The sequence below is a fragment of the Corvus hawaiiensis genome, chromosome 6 (genome assembly GCF_020740725.1).
Source record: "Corvus hawaiiensis isolate bCorHaw1 chromosome 6, bCorHaw1.pri.cur, whole genome shotgun sequence".
NCBI lineage: Eukaryota > Metazoa > Chordata > Aves > Passeriformes > Corvidae > Corvus > Corvus hawaiiensis.
In genome coordinates, this window is record NC_063218.1 from 23249582 (window position 1) to 23268846 (window position 19265).

Sequence of the window (19265 nt, forward strand, 5' to 3'; positions counted from 1 at the left end):
TTGTGGTCCCAGACTGGGGCCTAACTACTTCTCTTTCGTTGGTAAAGTTGTTTGGCATACCAACTCTCATCTGAAATTCTGCAGAGTACTGAATTCACAGTGAGTTATTTGACCTGTCCTGCTGTCACAAAAGTGGGAATGCAGTACTCTATTAGACCGACCAAACAAGCAAAGAAAAGCAGCACAGCAAGCTTCCTCCCAGCACCTGCACTCCCCAGAAAAACATAGCAAGATTCTCCAACAGGACAAGGCTTTGAAGGACATTGGTTTAGAAGTAATGTTACTGTTTCCCGCAAATAATGACCACGGTTCTACAGGGACAAGGTATTAACAGCTAAATGAGTTTTTCTTTAGATGACAATGAGAGTGAGTTATTTGGTTCCAAGGAGACACCCACCAGGGAGTTACCTTGTCTGAGAGCATCAGGTTCCATTCTTTCACACACATGGAATAAACATTTTCCTTGCAAACTACCTATTGCCTGAAGCGATCTCCATTCGGGCTGTGGTTTCATGTGATTGCAAAAGCTAAGTGAGGTTATGCCTGGTCAGAATTTAGCTGGGAGACCTCAAGGTATAAATAGGTGCTGTAAGAAGTGGCAGTTTAATAGGTGATGCTGCTTCCTGAGTCAATACAGAGGTAATGTTGCAAGAGAGAGGTTAAGCTAACAAGGAAAGGCTGGAGGCTGCTGGATGAAATGTAAATTAGGTATCCTGACAACTTGAGGTGTCTGTTGTGAGGAAGATGGTAACCTGGGTGTCCTATGAAAACAAGTCGTATCAGCCTAAGCTTCTCTGACAGCCATCAGTGCAAACCACACTCCATTGTATGATGGTCCACTCTAGACAGGCTGCATTCCCACAGAGGAAAGATTGATCATTGCAGTTATCTGTAGAGGTGCTATTGAGGTGCAATGACTGTTTGTAAGTAAATATTTTACTGTGTTTAGAATTCTTAATTTCTTATGAGAACAAAAGTTCTTATTAAAAAATAACCAAAACTTCTCCCAGGACAATTTTTCTATGAAGCAAGGTCCTATTTATTTTCATATCTGAAATAAATTCTCAAATACAAACAAGTGAATAGAAAATTAAAGTGCTTAACTATTTACAGGGGATGGATGTATGAGACGTCTGGTGTGTCAGAGCTCTATGGGAGACTGAGGTGGTCCTCCCTCTCCGACTGTCCCACGTCCCACTCAGTCACTAGTTCTGAGGACACCTCTGTGAAGAGATGGTCCCAATCCCAGCTGGCATCATCCTACCAAGAGGAAAAAAGACAAACATGCTGACATGTTACTGGTGTCACCCAAAGTTCTCTGAACAATGCCAGAACAGCAAAGAGAGAAACCAAAAGGCAACTGCCCTGACCAGGGAAGTCTCAGATTCAGCAGGCTAGAACAGTAATACTAGCCAGAATGAAATGTGAATCCCTGCTACAATTTTAAAACATTGACAAAATTATTCATGTTCCAAAACTCCAAAAAGGACATTAATTGTTAATATAATTGTTAATATTAGATACTCCCAGGCAGGGCACAGAAAGGAGCCCTTCCACTCTTCTGCACTTCTACTGAAGCATGTGCAGTTCAAAGCTGCAGAAATCCTCTGTTGCAAGTCCTGAGCTCAGTTGTATTGAGGTTGTTCTGTCCTGCTTTAAAAACCCCCTGCCCAAACCCCAAATGCTTTCTGCCTTTGTCCCTCTGTACTTTTCTGTAGAACCACCTGTAGCTCATGGTGGCTACCGAAGGACAAAACAAAGCACAGGTATCTCTGACAGTACTAGGCCCTTTACATTTTCCTGACTAGCTCCTTCATACTGAAGGGGGCCAATCATAGCGATGCCATAAACTGACATCAAGAAAGCACTATCTATCTTAAAAATCATCTGCTGGGGAAATCAAACCTCCAACAGCTTGGACCAGCTCCTCCTCACATCTCTTCTCCACCCCACTGACATGGCTTCCTTTCCTAGTACAGTCTGAGACACACAAGAAGCTTTTACCTTGGTGTTTCCACAAAACAAAGACTCACCTCTCGTAGTTCATGCTCTGGAGCCAAAACTTTGGTGAGGAGCTTCAGGTCTACCTCCCCATCCTATGAACATAGAGAGTCACAATCTTACAGACACTGAGAAAACGGACATGATTATTTCACCAGATACATTTGTTAGATGTCACCACATTTGTCTCATAAGGGTCACTTTGTTCAGGACAACTCCAAGAACCTCACCTGAGCAACAGATACCATATCCACATTATTTACAGGCACAAACAAGTACAAAAGCCATGCTGCAGAGAGGAACAGACTTACACGGAGACTGCAAGTTCTTTGGATGATTAGTCTGTGTATTTTGTGCAGCTGAGTATCACTGTGGAGGATGACATGAGCCCGGAAGGAGAGGGACTCACATTGGCCAGCCCATAGCAACATCCACTTACCAGAGTCTGGAAGGCAGCATATTTCATTAGATCTTTGTCCAGGTCATGGTAGGTCAGCACACGGTTCACCTGCACACTGCAGCCAGAAAGGGTCAGAGAACAAGCCTGTGTCAGTGTGGAAGCGCATGTGAGGAGAAGGGTGGCATGAACAGTAGTCTGGTGCCTTGAGTGTCCACATCCCCCATGCAGACCCTTGGGATGGATGAACCCAGACAGAAGCACAGTTCAGTCAGCAAATGAACAGTCATTGACAAATCTATGTACCAGGTTGTGCACATGCATAAAAATAGGATGTGGAACAACCATGGACTCCCTCAGAGAAACCAGCATGCCAAAAGAAGATCTGTAGACTAGCTGCAAGGGCTAGAAAGAAAAGAAGACCGTAGTGAGCATTCAAACAGCCCCAGTGCCTTAGCAAAGGAGCCTCTGAGAGCAACACCATACAAGCTACAGAATAGTAGAGATTTTGGGATTTTCAAGTCTGAGCTGTAACAGAACTATCAAATATGACTTTTTAAAATGTAGCCTTCCAAGAAAAACATGGTGTAGTGGGGTGATAACACTGTTGTACCACACTCGCTTTCACAGGTGATGCAACACTATAGAAAAGACCTCTATTAATTGCATTTGCTTGTGTTTGTCCATGAAAATCACTTGTCTTTTCTACTGCAGGAAAACTATGAATACAGATCGCATGATTAAAAAAAAAAAGGACAAAAAGAAATCAACTCCAGTGAGAGACACAGTAATTTTAAATTTACTACTATAAAGTGTCAATTATTTTTGTTAACAGCTGTATTTTGTTAACAGTAACTACTCCACACTTGTGAGAGAGGCATCTGGGCCAGGAGTAAGATATCCCACCCTTCCAAATAAGGGTCAGTCTGTGACCTTGGCAATAGGCCCAATAGAGGAGAGAAGACTTTCCTGGTATGTTTAAGACAAAACCCCAAAAACTTTCATTTCTTAAAACCTTCTGGTCTCCCTTGAGCTGACTCCAAGGCTACTGTGATAGCACCTTCAAACAACAGGATGGTACTTTGCAAATTAACTACGTACTTGAGTAAGAAGGATATCCTATGGAGGGCAAAGCAGCCTATGACCATCATAATCAAAGTGTGTGTGATAATGCATGTGTATTGGAGACGTTTGAGTTATGCAGGCAACCTTAAATCAAGAAATTCCCTACTTCTGAGAGTTTAATTTTGCAACATCAAATACATTATTCTAATGTAGGTTTTTTATATAGAGAGAATATGCAGTAATTGCTTTCTCCATGTAATAGGAAACAAGCAGTTTGCACTGTTCCGCTTGGAGCCCTACTGTCCAAAACACAGCATCAAATCCTGCTGCACGGCATTGCTGCTGACATCCAAAGAGCATGAGTAAGATGGGTTTAATTTCACTAGCCAGTTTGCACTGCTGATGAGAGCCTCGAGGGCACCTGGCAGTGCTCTTACCTGGGGGGAGCTGCCACTTGCATGGCCAGATCTTCCTCCTGGACATCCTCCAAGTCAGGGATTATGGGAATGTCTGCAACAAGAGAAAGCAGCAGCAGTAAGTGGGGAGTGTTGTGCTCTCCTCTCACTGAAGACAAAGGTTCTCTTGCTTCACAGATACAAAGCTCCCTGTTTCTTATTAGAGGAAAACACAAAAGGGTTATTTAGAAATAATTTAAAATACATTGTTTAATATTAAAATAAGGCAATAAAACTTTGAAGTCTGGGGTCACAAGAAATCTTGCAAGAGGAGCAGATTAATCCAGGTAGGGCTCTATAGGCCATGGACTATGCATCTGAACACAACCCTGAAGCGAAAGAAGCCAGATGTACTAAACCTTGCTGCCTACATTGCCATCATCAACTGGTAAGAATTTGCTTGTTATGTGTTATCATTTATTCAGACACCAGTCACCTAGACTCTGTTAAAAATGAAACGTGGGGCAGAAACTGAGAGAATACACATAAAACTACATATTGAAGAAGCTGCTGTTGGGGTCTCAGGCTGTGCAGAGGCCTGTGACCTTCCTCAGGAAGGAAGTGCTGGTGGTCTAGCAGATACAAACACTTGGGAACACATCTAGTTGTATTGTCACAAACCTTTTCCTGATTTCCAGTGTCATCCTGGAATGGCTGAAGGTCACTGGGTATTCCCAGCACAACGACTATGCCTACTCCAACTAAAAAGGATGCTAGAAACCAAAGAATTTAGAACAGAAGGAAGAACTGAGTGTACTTTGCATCCTGCTAAAGAAGCAAGGCTCTGAAAGTATTGCACAGTTTGTCATTTGACAAAGCACTGCAAAAAGTTAGTGCAAAAAAAGGAGAAAGAGAAGGCAAAGTAACTGGAGGCACAAAGCAAGAACAGAGTACAGCAATACAGAGTTCCTTTAAAGACTCAAGACCACCAAGGCTCTCCAGAGACCCCAAGCCCTCAGACCATGGAGAAGCTGGTTTGGCTTAGGGAAAAGGTTTCGCTTGCCCAGTGTGCAGGCAAAGTTGGCCCCTTCAGCACTGGAATGAGCAGTCTGCTCCCAGCTCTGCCAGCAGTGCAGCAACGCTACTCCTGGATGGCAGCAGGCAGCTGAGCCTGGCTTTGCCCCGTTTTGCAGCCCAGGCTGAGATGAATATTCAGAAGCTGGAGAGACATTCCCACCTATGGTGCCGAGGGCTCTGGGCGGGGCCTTCCCGAGAAGCCCCTTGTTCAGCCACCTGTCAGAGCTGCGCAGGTTCTCAGCTGCCCTCCCCTGCTGCACGTCCGCCGGTGCCCCCGCTCGCTGGCCAGGAGATGGCCCTGGCCCAGCTGCAGCAGGGCACGGGTCAGCCGGGCCCTGGCGCGGTGGCCGTCCGGAGCTGGCCACACAGTGGGATTTCTCGCTAATTGGTTGCCTGGCGGAAGGCTGAGCGGGACAGGGGCTGTCACGAGCGCCTGGCCACGGCAAAAGGAGTGACAGCTTGGCCGGCCTCAGCAGAGCTGTGCTTTCTAGCTCCCCAGCCGCCCAAGGAGCAGGTGCCTGCGAAGAGGCTTTCCAACTGCAGCAAACTTCCCAAAGACTTTTAAAAGGGAAACTGCAGCAACAGCCCCTAGGCTGCCCCTAAGACAGAGGAGGCACATGTCTCACCTGTGCATCGCTGGGAATTTGGGACAGATCTCCCCACCTCTGCTTGTGAGGACAATAGCTGGTAGAAGCTGCTATCCTGCTGGCTTTTCCCTGCAGAGGCTCCCAGCTCTTGGTAAAACTTGTAGCAAAATTTAGGGGACAAAAGCAAAGGGGACAGACAGAGCAACGTGTAGGCAGCTGGTAAAGTCTGCTCAAGGATAATGTGTGAGAAAATCCCTGTATATAAGCAACACGGACCAAGGAGGGAACCAACTGGTGAGACTGGTCCAAAGCGGGGAATGAAGCCCTGTGCAGAGGTGCCCCATTAAGTCCAGCAAAATAAGCATGGAAATGAGAACCATTTAACCTCTCCTGAGCTAATGTATCCTTTTTAGGATGAGACTATGAACGTTTCTCAGCAAACACAAGTTAATTAAAAACTACGTGGGAACAGAGCTGTCTTCACCCACGGAGCAGGAGAAGGTCAGATCCTTATCCATCTTTGACAGCAGAAATGTAAAAGGTGTATGCAGAAAACTGAATTTCTTCACTCAGTGCTCATTTTGGCAGCTATTTCAGGAGTCTCCTCTTCCCAGTTCTCTTTTGTTTCTGTTGATCTATTTTTACACTAGAAAAAGTTGTAAACTTTGAGCCCTGATCAGTGATGTCCCTTCCATTTTGCAGGTTCACAAAGACTCCTGGGTTCTTCAGTGCTGATTTTATCTCATTGCCATTGAATTCCATGGAGAGATTTCTAAACCCCTTGCAGAGCATGACCTCCACTCTGTATTAGCAAAATTCAGGCGATCACTTGGAAATTCTTTCCAAAAGAAATTCAAGGCTCCAATATTTTATAGACACTTTGAAAATATTTCAGACAGAAGAGCTGGAAAAGCTCTGGGGGCTCCTGCTAGCCCCTCCAACAAAGGCCAGTGCATGCTTGTTCTTACTGCAAAGTGTGGATGCCTTGCCCATTTCTAGGCAGAGGCAATGCCCTTTAGGACTGTGAGACTGACAGGAAACAGTACAGAAATATCACAAATTTTAAGAAAATATCAGGTCCTTGGGCTAACTGCTATCAGGGGCAAATAATTCCTGAAATATTTGGGTCTTTATTTCACTTGTTACTCATAATTACCTCTTCCCTCTGCCAAGTCCCATGGTGCCACTTTTGCACAATCCCTCTCCCTTCTCTCTCTGTACAGTTTGTACAGTTTGTACACAGTTTGTACAAAGTGTCTCAGTTTTGACTTATCACCAAGGGCTCAACCTTACCGCCTCATTCTCCAGCCAAATAATTGTTTTGTTGCTCTTCTTGAGACTCACATCTTTTTTTCCTATAAGCTCTGGTAACATAGCTAAGCTGCAGCGCAGTGTCTGCTGCAGAGAGAAGAGCACAACACGGGCTATTGTGCTGCAGGAGAGTGGGCATATGCTCTACTTTTAATATTCCCACTAGCTGCAGGGAGGCTTTACATGTAACATTAGTAGATGCAGAAATGTTCACAGGAATAATGTGTGTGAATGTCCTCCCAATCTCACATTGCATCTTTTCCCAACAACAAAGTTGCATGACAAACCCCCCACCCTGTGTGCTTTGCTCTGTTACCCACATTTTTCCTCTCCTGTTCATAGTGTGGGGGCTTCAGATCATTTTCCATAAACCTGTGTTTTTGGTGCAGAACCTTGACACATACTTTACTGGCCAGGCTCTCATGCCCATGTAGAAAAACCTCAGAAATGACTGCACAAAAGAACACACCTTCACAGATACCAAGTCACTGTAATGTAGTGAACAATGAAGTGAACAAACGACCTGTGCAAAGATGAGTGGGCACCAAATGCTAGATGACAAATGCAAACTCCCCTCCACCTCCCAGATTATTATGAACAAGTGAACAAACAATAAAACCAAAATGAGTGTACTCGTATGGAAATTATGGCAGGGCAGGAGACACCAGCACCAAATGTTGCTTAACTGAGGAGTTAAGTCACTGCACAAAACTGATTGTCCCAGAACATTTAAGCCCCAGCATATAATTAAGAATAATATTTTATTTCAATAGCTGAACTTAGCTAGGTCTTACACAAAAAGAGCTTCGTGACTAAGTTATGGCAAGGCACCAATGACATAAGACAGAAGTGTGTGAATGGGAGGAGGAGAAGATGAAGGGGAAAGAGTGAAGGCAACCCATGCTACATGCAGACAGTCAAACAATAAGAAAGGAACAGCAGCTTTTCAAGTCATACAGAAAGGAGGGCTTTATGTGCTCATATTAAAGTACATGTACTAACCATCACCTTTTTGACTTCTTAGCAAGTAACTTACTGACAGGCAAAGAAGACAACCACAGAAAACAATGAGCAGGAGGTGGAAGAACCTGTACCAATCTAATACCCAGCTGCTCCTGAAAATTGGTAAATTGCACCTCCCCTACCAAGCAGAGCTGATTTTTGGTTTAGTAGCAATATCTGCAGTCTGGGTCTCTTAAAATCCTGTAAACTCACAGTAAGATCTGATCCTTGCCCCAAAGAACTAAGCTGTCTGCTAGATACAAGATGGCACATAAAAAGGGACAGACAGAATCTCTTCCAGGGACAGACAATAAATTACTGGCAAAGCTGGATCTAGAAACCACGTTCCAGTTCAGGCCTGCAGTTGGTTGGAGTGTGGTTGCTGCTTACTCCCTAAGCTGCTTTAAGAGTACCCTGAGCCCACATCCTGGCACCCATAAACAAAGAAGACTCCATCTCACATAGTCTGATCCACTTTCCCCAACTGGCTCAGTATTTCAAAGGCCAGTTCAGAATGGACACTCTTGTGGGGACTGTGCTGCCCTCCCTGTGCACACACCACCATATCCAGAGAACACAAAGAGGGTAGTGGCTTCTGGAGCTGACAGTCTCTTACCACCAAACAGGTATAAAAATGAAACTAATTTTATGTTGCTTGCTCATAAAATGTAAAACTGAAATAATTACAATATCTCTGCTGCTGCAAAACTTTGTTTTACTGAATGCTGTTACCTTCTGCATCACGTTTGGGGAATTTTAAACAGGCAAATGGAAGGTCTGATTGAAGATGAAGTTAAGTGAAAGAAATTGGTCTCATTTAGCACATGACAGGATTCATCTGTGTTCCCAAGTCCACTGAGGTAGCATCATGGGCGTTTCATATTCATGAGCTGCTGCGACACTGTGTCCCCTCATTTACAAAGCACCGTGTTCAGCAAATTCTGTCCCTGTGGACACACTGTGCATTTCATGGTCTTGTCAGAGAGACATCAAACACTTCAGTAACCAAATACCAGAAAATGGCTTTAATTAGCACATCTCAATGCAATAAATAATTTTTCTCTCTAAGTGGAAAAATGGAGAATTAAAAAAAAAGAAGAAAAAAAAAGAAAATAAAAAAGTGGAAAGCAACAGGCAAAAAAAAAATCTTCAAAAAACCATAAAGAACAAGGGACACAGACAGCTTCTGCTGAGCACACAAACAAGCTTGAAGCCTCTTGGAAGCTTTCTCAGGAGAGCAGCAGGCAAATGGAGACAATAAAGAACACTTCTTTGGATGCTTGGACATTAATTTCATAGGGATGTCTTTCCCTGACTGAAATTGCCCTACTAGTAGGCCAACATGGAGCAGCGTACCTGCCTGATCAGCCAGCAGGGAGATGAAAGCAGCAGAGTGAAAAGCAGGCAGTACTACAGCTACCAGGGCACTGTCTCAACAGCTGAGATAAGCAGAAGATAAGCTGAGTGTCCCATGTCCCAAAGCACCCTTCTGAGAAGAGAATAGTAACAGCACAACCTGGCCAAGCTGATGGGAAAAGTCACCCTGTGAGCGGGTGCCAGAGGAATCACAGGATCTAGGGAAGGTCATACAGCAGATTCAGTACTGACCCTACAGCTTTGCCTTAAAAGGTTATGCATTTGCCTTGCATAATATTGCATCTCAGCTAGACGGATGACTGGCTGGAGGGTCAGGTGGTCTGGGAGACATTCTACTTGCTTCAATAGTGTCGTGCTTTCACAGACTACTTGGTGTGGCATGGCTTCTTCTGCACCTGACAGCTTGCAGGGGACAGGCATCAGGCATGTCTGCTGCTTCCCAAGGCTGCTGCTGACACAAAGGCTCTGCCCAGTTTCAGTCATTCGAAGTGGGAGAAGAGGCACAGAACAGCCCTGTCAGATGAGTCACTGGGCTCAGTGCACGGCTTCACAAGCAGTAGTGCATGGCTTGTACTTATGCAAGAAGTAGGAGCAGACACTGATGGCTTTTAAGGTGAGGAATCTCTTAATGCATAGGTTTGTTCATCATCAGCAGAAGACGGGAGAGACTGGAGGCCACGCCCAAGACCTGGAGTCCACCATGCTCCTGAGGTTATCAGCATTTAGAGTGGTAACACAGCTCCTAGTCTTACCAACAGCCCCCTGACAGAGTGCTATGCCTGCCCTCCTTTCCAGTAACATGTGTCTTCCTCTTTTTAAAGACTGTTCCCTGTTCCTTTGCAGTATTCCCCTGCTAAAACATACTCAGAAGGTAGTGGGGCAGCAGATGAGAAGGCATGAGGTGTCCTTCTCATGTCCTCTCAGGAGAGGGTGTGGTGAACTCAGAAACACAAAACCCTCTTCAACAACGCTGGAGATGAGGGACTTTGCATTAGAGCATTACTGGGGCAGGGAAAGCAGCTTCTCAGGATGCTCCTGTGGAAGTATGTTCAGGAGCAGGCGTGCCTGATTCTATTTCATCCTCTTCATGTTATGCTGGAAAAACAAGACAAACTACATTTCTTTTATGCTAAATCCTTAGGTTTTTTATTTTTTCTTATATATATTTATTAAAAAATGCCTCTTTGATCGGCAGCACCCATGACACTTCCACATCCAGCGACTCCTCAGAAGCCTCCCTCCCTCCACACAAGGCCACCACTGCTGACAGCCAGCTGGGTTTGATCAGAGCCACTCAGAATCGGATTTTCATAAGACAGATGAGGAATCTTACTGCTGCTCTCTCTCATATGAGATGAGAAACTGAGGAGGAGGGGGGACGGGTCCTGAGGGAACGACACTACAATCAAGGGCTACGCGGTTCTCTCTCTGTCCCTCCACTGCCGCAATTTTCAAAGGAGTTTGCCTCAGGCAGTTTTAAATGATGGTGTCTCAATTCTGTAATCATCTTTCAAGAGCTTTTTCTTAAAGGGTATTTTAGGTAAACCTAGTCCGTCAACTACATTTATGGACTCAGCAATCACAGACCCAATATGACTGTGTATCAACCATATCGCAGAATTTAGCAGCAGCAGATGTTTCCCCACAGTGTCATTTTCAGTCCCCAACAAGCTGTATGTGCTTCCTTATAATTAAGGAGCCCACTGTCCCTCGGCCAGTGGTCTGCTGCTTCAAACAGAACTTCAGACAATCTCTTGGGACATACTCTCTTCTCTCCCCTGCCCACTGTGGCTCTCAAGAGAGAGCTTTCCTCCAGCACCAGAGGCTCTAGATCACAATGCCAGCATTACTGGAGGAGTTCAAACTGGCCTGGACCAACAGTTCAGTGGAAACCATCAGGCTGGGCTGAGTCTGCCCTTCAGTGACCTTTCACAGAGACTCAGGGTAGTGCATTGGGGGAGCAGCAAAGGGGAGGACTGTGATGTGCTGACAGAGCCACACACAAAGTCACAAGGGAGAATCCCAGACACCCAACAACCACTGACACTCTCTACCCCAAAACCTTCTATTCAGCCCATTCATACCACTTCCAAAACACTATGTCTTTCACTCTGTCTCCATTTCACTAATGCTCAGAACTTTTCATCCATTTAGCTCTCCCCAGATCACTCCAACACTGCCTTCTGAGCCTATGAAGTACCCACTGGCCATATCCCTGACTGTTCCTGCAAATTCTGCCCTCCCATTACCCTCATTCTGCCCCTCTTACCCACTGCAGCTATCCTTGCAGCTCATGGCCTCTGGAATCCACCAGCACTTGGAGTGCTCTGTAAAAATGGCAGCTTACCAGGGAAGCAACTGGCAAAATTGAGCAGGAATGATAGAGCAAACAATAACCCTCACTGTGCTCTATTCTCAGCTCTGTTTGGAGCAATACCATCACTGGTGCGTATTCGCATGCAGCTCAAGAGGTGTTGGATATTTTATGGCTGTGAATGACAGACCTCCCACCTGACAGATAGGTATCACTGCCCAGAAGGATTGGGGACCATGGCATCTGCCCACTTCCTCCTCTGTTGTTCAGAGTCTGGTCTCTCATCCTGCTCAAATGCAAAGGAGCTGCTGGCACATGCCAGAAGGGTAAGAAGTCCTACTAGATGTTTGACATTGCATAGAGAGGTCTAATCATCCACTCTGCTTCCTTGAGAAGGCTTCCCAGCAGGCAGAAAGGGGTTTTGCCTTGAGGGCACAGATCTAGTAACTGTCTCCTGGCAGCTTTCCTCACCTGCAGGTCAGGTTTGGGTTGTCTGTGTAGCACAGTCAGGCTTTCATTTCAATCAGCTGTCTCATTCACACACACTATCTGCTTTAAAATAACAAGCTGTTGTTCCTGCAGACAGAAAATCACACATCACATCCCAGTCTTCCAAGAAAAGCCCTAGGAGCTATGCATCCCAAGGGTAACAGAGAGAAAGCAGAAAGGGACTTCTGATGACGGGGCAATAGTCTATGTGGGAATAGCTGGGAGAGGGATTACAACCTTGGCTAATAAGTTCCCATAAAGTGCTGAGGAGAAAAATCCAAGGGCAAAGTAGTGAGGAGAAAGACATCGGGGGAATGCAATGCAGCAGTGCAGAACTGGTGGACAAGAAAGTAACAACAAAGAAACTTCTAGCCAAAGGACAAATCAGATTGCTGAGGTGGGGGAGGAATGTTAGCATTTCTCATCCCGACAGGAAACAGCCCTATCTAGCTCTGTGCCAGAGACATACAAGCAGAGCAAAGCCCTCTGTGCCCTGCTGGAGAAAGGAGCAAAGGGAAGGGAAAGCCCATCAACTTCAGCTTGGTTGTCCCATCTTCCCTTCCACCTCATGACAAAGGATAGTCTGCACGTGGCAGAAGCTCCTGGCTGCTACAGAAAAGGAAGCAGTGCTCTGCAGATAGCACCTTTTAAATTCCACTGAGAATCTCACATCTCCTATCTCATGCAGTTTCCCTGCCATACAGAGCTCAGTCCCTGCTGCTCATTTTCCCCATTGACATGGACAGAAAATTGAGCAATTACCCTTAAACTCCTCTCTCTCAGATTGCACAAATTGCTACCTACAAAGCATTAAGCCCCCAATTGCCCCTGGCCAAAAGTGACTTAACTAGGCCTGTCCTTTAGGAATTAAGCACTTTTGTGTTGCTTGTGAAGGTTTATTATTCCTCAAGTGTGATGCTTTAAATCCTGCAAAAGCAGGTTTCTCACCATGCAGAGGACCTGGTCCCCCATGCCAAGGTCCAGTGGGCACATACCCACTAACAAAGGTGTTACCCATTTGCTGTGCCCGAGTACTCACGAGTACCAGCATGTGTTCAGGAAGGTGGGGACTAAGATCACAGTGGGTGCTGTAGGCATCAACCAGATGCTCCAGAGCTACTTTTGAAGAGACACTGCACTTTTTCAAAACTGTCTTCCCAGCTTGGAGTTTTACAGGGGCAAATGGTGCTTTTAGCCAAACACAAGTCTTTGCTTTCCTATAACTCAATACTGGCAACCTCTTAAAGGGGCTGTCTTGTCCTGGACTCCAGAGAAATATGAAATGGAGAAAATGAATTCTGAGCATGATCTGAGCCAAAGTTCTTCACTGCTGGCATCTCAAGGATATTATATTGTGCAGTATGGATGACTTCCACCTTCTGGGTTTCCCTGTGCAACTGTAACAAAGTACCGAAACTGCAGACCATTCCATGCATGTCCCTGTCTGGTCCACCCACTTACCATCTCCCATACCGTTTCAGTCGTTTCACACAGCCTAAGAAGTTTCTGTCCTTCTCTCCCAAATTCCCACAGAGATAAGGAATCAGATGCTATTTCATACACAGGCCAGGAGCAGTGAAAGATTTCCACTTTTATTTCTGAAGCTACAAGGCATATCAAGCCCAGAAGCCTCCACTTGGCTGTACAAACTTCCCTCTATTCTCCACATGCTGAACTGGGTTCTCTACAGGCCCTATACTTTTTTAACACATTCTCAAATGGACTCCAAACTCGGAGTCTCTGGGTGTAAGTAATGTATAAAAGATCACAACTGAGCACATTCCAAATTCACAGGAACACCTTTTTAAGGGCATATAGTTTTGTCCTTCATTCTTCTAATGAAAAGGTTGGATGGGGGACGAACAATGTTAATGGAATGGTACAGCTCAGCTTTCTAATAGGTTAAAGGAAGGCGATCCAAATGTATTGGTTGACAGCAGCAATCGTTACGCAACCGCGCCTGTTCATATTAAGGTGTACAAGCTAACACATTATGCAGCACAAAATAACCGTGACCCATCCTTGGGGATCCATACACCAATGTCTTGATTTTTGTATGTTTAGAATCTGAGCTATACGGTTACAGTTAAGGACACAAACTCAAGTGCAGTTCTATGCAAAGGCGAGGCTGCTACAGCTCAATTTACTGCCCAGCCACAGCCGCTGCATGCTACTCCCTGCCTTCTACACTAGGCACTTACTTGTATCTCTCTGCTTATTCAAAAAAGTAACTTTATTCAAGTTCTGGAGTTTGTTTATATGTCACTTTTCTTCACTGCAATTGCTGAGCCCACATGGAAAACTCCTCTCCCAGAATAGTTTTCTTAATCTCCCTGTCAAAATAGGACCACAACCATGCAATGCACCATCCATTTCGAGATTTTCTATATGCAAATTAGACCCACAACCCAGCATATTTGCACCAGAAACTGCTTGGGTAGGAACCGTATCAGATTTGCAGGATCCTTCTTCTAATGCGTAGATTTAATCCGAAGCCAAACTCCAGTTTGCAAACAATCCAAATTCAACTGCTAATCTGTGCCTAGGTTAGGCACAGATAAATAAGTGAAGTGTATTAGGATTCAAAATGTCTTCATACCACGCTCTGTATCAATTCTATGCTATGTTTATTACCCAAGGTCTTGAAGTGCTGAAAGTCACATGCTACAAACAAACATGTGGCAAGCATTTTTATGCCTGGTTAGCAAAGACAGTCATACTCCAAGTACATGACCAAGGTTCAACAAAAAGAACAGCATGTATGCAAACAGTCAGAGCTGTTCAGAACAGACTACCAGCCTCAGTGACATACACTGAAATTTAAGAAGCCCAAGAAACTTCCTGGGGGAAAATTTAGTCTGTTCTGAAGATGCCAATGCTATAAAGGTGCCACTTCTGGCAGTCATATGTTGCAATGCTTTATCAGTCTGGAAGACCCAAATAAGTCTTCATTTAATCTCATTAGCCACACTGATGTCTGATCCTTTGTGACTCCAGATAATTCTTCTGATGCTTGGTGATATTTTACAGGTGCAACTTTTTATACATTGTATAAAATTCTTAGTCCTTGAAAACTGAGGTACCTCCTAGAGGCTTTAATGAATTTCTATGCTCCCTACCGTTGTCTAGAGCTTGTCTTGAAATTCACACTGTGGATTTTTCCTGAGATTTCTCTTGACTCATCCAGTCCTAGAAGAGCTGGTAATATACACTGTAAAGAAAACTAGTGCTAAGTCAGGAGTCCAGTAGATTTCATAGCAGCCTGTACACGGATGAGATGGGACACCAGTGCTTATGTTTAGCTTATGATCTATGATCCTGGGTTAGGGCAAGCAGATTTTTTAAATTAAGAATTCAACCACGACAAAGACCCCAGGAGAGTGGTGCTTGTCTTGTTGGGAACAAGGATATTTCCATAAAAGATAACAGATGCTTTAAGCAGAGCATACTATCACCTAAACCAGGGGAGAGCAGGGACTTCTTTCCCCACTCTTAACCTTTTTTTATGCTTTTAGCTCTCATTTTGCCCCAGTCCACGATTCTCCATGGAAGTAATTCCAGAGAAAAGTGTGTCCTCAGCACTTTCCTGCTTGCCAAGGGTCCTCTATAATTCTGTGTTCATGAAGAACCAGAGTTAGACTACAGGTTCATTTCTTCATCCTCCCTCTCCATCTCCTTTACTCTCTCTCTCTCTCTCTCATTCATCTGGGGAGACCTAAGCAGCTCCCACATTTGTTTACCCCCAGAGTGGTTCATTTCCTTGCAATTTCTTACAAGATGCCTCTGCTCACTGGAGAGCCCCCAGACATGCATGAAGGCACTTCTTGCAGTCAAGTAGGTGATACCTTACCTCCTCCATCATCTGATGCCTCCACGGTCTGCTGTCTGAGACGATGGCTGCAGCAAAGCACAAGAAAGAATTTCAATTTCAAGCCCAGAAAAACATCTTGTTGTGCCCCCTTCCTCCCCATAAGCTTCATAGCCTGTCAAGGAGAGAGTTCCCAAGTATGCTTAGCCTGATCTTCCATACCCCTCATTGCTGAGCTCAGCAGAAATCTCATCAAGAGGTACCTAAGACAAACCCCTAGGCTGCAGACAGTAGGGCCTGGGGTGGGTCTGGGAGGAAAGCAGTTGCTTTCTCATTTTCCTTCTTTCTATTTTATGGGAGTGACAGAGCCATCATCTACTCCGTATCCAGGGAACTATAGACTGACCAGCCCTGCCCCATCCCAGGACACATGACATGAATTCCTGAAAGGCTCTGCATCCTTCCCAACTTTCAGATCTTGGTGTGCTGGTCAGATGATCAGATCAGATGTAAAAGTTATGGAAGAAATCTCAGTAACAATGGGAACTTACTCTTCTACTTCTTCTGCATGCTTTCTTCCTGACCTGCAAGACAAGGAAGACTTATATTTAGGAAAGGCTAGAGAAAATTAAGAACTTTACCTTTCCCTATATAATTGTTATTGTGTAAAACAGTTCCTGCACCAGGTCTGATAGAACACATCACACCTTAAAGAGTTCTGAATGACTATTAAGCCAGTGTATCAAAAAGTCCCTGAGTGCGACAGACTGAAACAAAACCACTTGGTTCCAAAAGACAGCCATGCCCAGATATGGCAAGAACCATATTCCCTGTTTTTTTAGTTTCTCAGATACTTTTTTATCCCCTTTGCCATCAGCTGCAGGTAAAGCTGGCCATACCTGAGCAGAGAGGTTGGCACATTAAGGAACGAAGAAGGTGCTATACCTTGTCTACCTACTCCTGTGAGGTCAACAGGTTCTTCCTCCCCCTGGTTGTGCATAAAGACTGTCTGGTTGCCTTTCAGGTTAGGAGTCCCACCTGAGCTGGCCAAGCTCAGGTCAGACATGCAGTCGCTGCAGAATATCAGGATTGATCTGGCCAAGTTAAAAGGAGTTCATAATAATAACATGGTGGGGAGGCACTGGCAAATGGCAGCTCCCTTGCTCTCCACCCCGGCAACCCCAGAACTAATTCAGTCCCGATTAGGGACGCTTCTTCAATATTCAAAATGTAAAACATGGAGGTTGCTGAACCAGCACTTTGAAAAGTTAATTAAATGCCAGGTTTCTTTTTAGCAGATACTCCATCACTCGCTGATTGCTTTGGCCATTTTGCGGAGTGAAGTTTTATGTCTTTGTGTTGGGAATAAATATTCTCCCCTCCCCTGAGGTCAGGGTACCATGACAAAGAATACATGGGGCTCTCCCTTATCACATGGACTGTCCCAGGACACACCAAGATGTAAGAAAAGTTGCCCTGCCTTGCACTGCTCTTTTCAAAGCACTTTGTGACATGGCACAGGTGTCTCCTCATCTGCTCTCTGTTCTAGCAAGTTACAGTCTTCATCTAGCTCTCCTGTGAATAATCTATTCTTCTAAGAGCAAGGAGCAGGGCACAGAGGATGTCTAGCTATATAGAGAAGAGGTACAAGGAGAAGGAAGTCATTTGTCTCTACTGCTCTCTCTGGAGCTTGCAGAATGTGAGAAGCTAAAGATTACACTGAATCAGTGATCTGAGCCCAGTAATAAAACTGCTATAATCAGAGTTGCAGCTGTGTGGTGACATCTGCATCTGAGCAGAAATGCAACAGAACTGGGGAGTTTAGGAAAGAGCTCTTCCAGTGAGGATGAACTGTCCAGCTCCATCCTTCTCCCCAGTGGTAGTACAAAACACTTTTTGTGAACCTCGTGATAGTATGGAGAAAGACATAGATGGCTTCAGAGAACCCTCCACCAGCGCTCAGTGGCATTTAGACTCTGAGAAGATAGAGGTAGAAAGATGATGCAAGATTTCTCCTATTTTATTCCTCCTTTATGCTTTCACAGAACTGGTTCCCACATAGCTTTGCCCTCTCCGGCTGAAACATCCCAAATGATGGTGTTGCACAGCCTTGCACAGTGAGATGATTTCCTGGGGGTTCAATTTAACATCTTCTTGGCGTGATCCTGTTACTCCTGATGATTGTCCAACCCCAAGTAACATTCTCTTGCTCAGTACTCACACTCCTTACATCTTTTCTCCTGTCTCCAGGCAGGAATAAAACACTCCACATGTTTATATTTCCCAGGAGAAAAGGTCACTCCTACTATCCCTGTAAGCAAATTCTGTTTCTTCTTCCTAAGCTCCCTGTCATGACTGATACCCAGGTGGCCCACAGGGAAGGCAGTCATGTTAGTCCTAGAGGCAGAGACTGCTTTGCTTATGTTCTGAGACTTAAGCTTTCTCAACTTTCCCTTGTTGTTAGGAAAGGATTTATTCAGGACAATAAGCAAATACCTCATTATGAAACAGCTACACTATATATTGGAAAAAATAGTAATTTGGGGAACAAACTCATCAGCAGGAAGGGGGGAATAGTACCAGCCTCTTTAATCCCAGAGCCCAGGTGTTAGAACTCTCCTGTCAAACAAGACTGTTCCTTCCTCTTTCCAGGGCAAGTTGCAGGCCCATGGTCAGCACCCTCAGGAAAACACCTCAGTCCCTGTGCCACAGATCCCAATGGTGGCACTGGGTGAGGCAAGTCTGTCACACTGACAGTACTGTGGTTTATGCAGAGCATTTATGTATCGACAGCACTGGAGCAGGAGCTAGAAATGACTGCTCTTCTGTTTAGGAGAGACATCTGCTTCCAGTCACCTGTACCAGATATGTTTGTTAATATTTGATTTGGTATAACATTATTTGATGAAACTAGCATTTCAAGCCAGCTGATAAGTCACATGTAGAAACCAATCCCAAAAATATAGTATGAACCTTCTGTAGCACAGTAAGGAATTGTATGTTTTACACTCTCCATGGCCTTAATGATTGAGCAAAGAAGATACCAGGCAACCCACTATTTCCTCTATTTTTTTATAAGGCTTCCTTTCATTTTGTTTGTGCCAAATTACTTTTTTGGCTCTTGTTTCAGATTGAGGAAAAAAAATCACAAAACATTTTTTGTTTAACTAGTCTTTTGCTTTTTTGGCGAAATCACATTACTTAAATCTACATAACAAAGTTACTCTGAGAGGAAAGACAAGCTTTGTCTTGTGTCCTAAGGTTAAAAACCTTCAAGGCAGCAAGAGAAATCATTAATAGATCTTCAAAAGGTGCCCCACCTTCAGTTCTGTCCATTCCATAAACTTAGCCGAGGGCTAAGCTACACATGGGGACAGTATTCCTGCAGAACCAATCACCTGCTTGTCTCTTTGCCCTCCAAGTACTATGGAAAGCCTCACAG

The 19265-nt window shown here is 44.7% G+C and overlaps 1 protein-coding gene across 2 annotated transcripts in view; it reads right to left on the reverse strand.

The window, feature by feature from the left end:
* Window positions 1-1015: 1015 nt before the first annotated feature.
* Window positions 1016-19265, reverse strand: part of IFT43 (intraflagellar transport 43) — a 43580-nt gene continuing 25330 nt past the window's right edge. For both annotated transcript variants that reach the window (XM_048308189.1, XM_048308188.1), the window contains 6 exons: window positions 16375-16407; window positions 15866-15912; window positions 3901-3973; window positions 2441-2516; window positions 2034-2096; window positions 1016-1260 (listed from right to left, as the gene is read on the reverse strand). In XM_048308189.1, coding sequence (XP_048164146.1) covers window positions 1150-1260; window positions 2034-2096; window positions 2441-2516; window positions 3901-3973; window positions 15866-15912; window positions 16375-16407 — 403 coding nt within the window. In that variant the 3' untranslated portion in view covers window positions 1016-1149. The remainder of the gene's footprint in view (window positions 1261-2033; window positions 2097-2440; window positions 2517-3900; window positions 3974-15865; window positions 15913-16374; window positions 16408-19265) is intronic.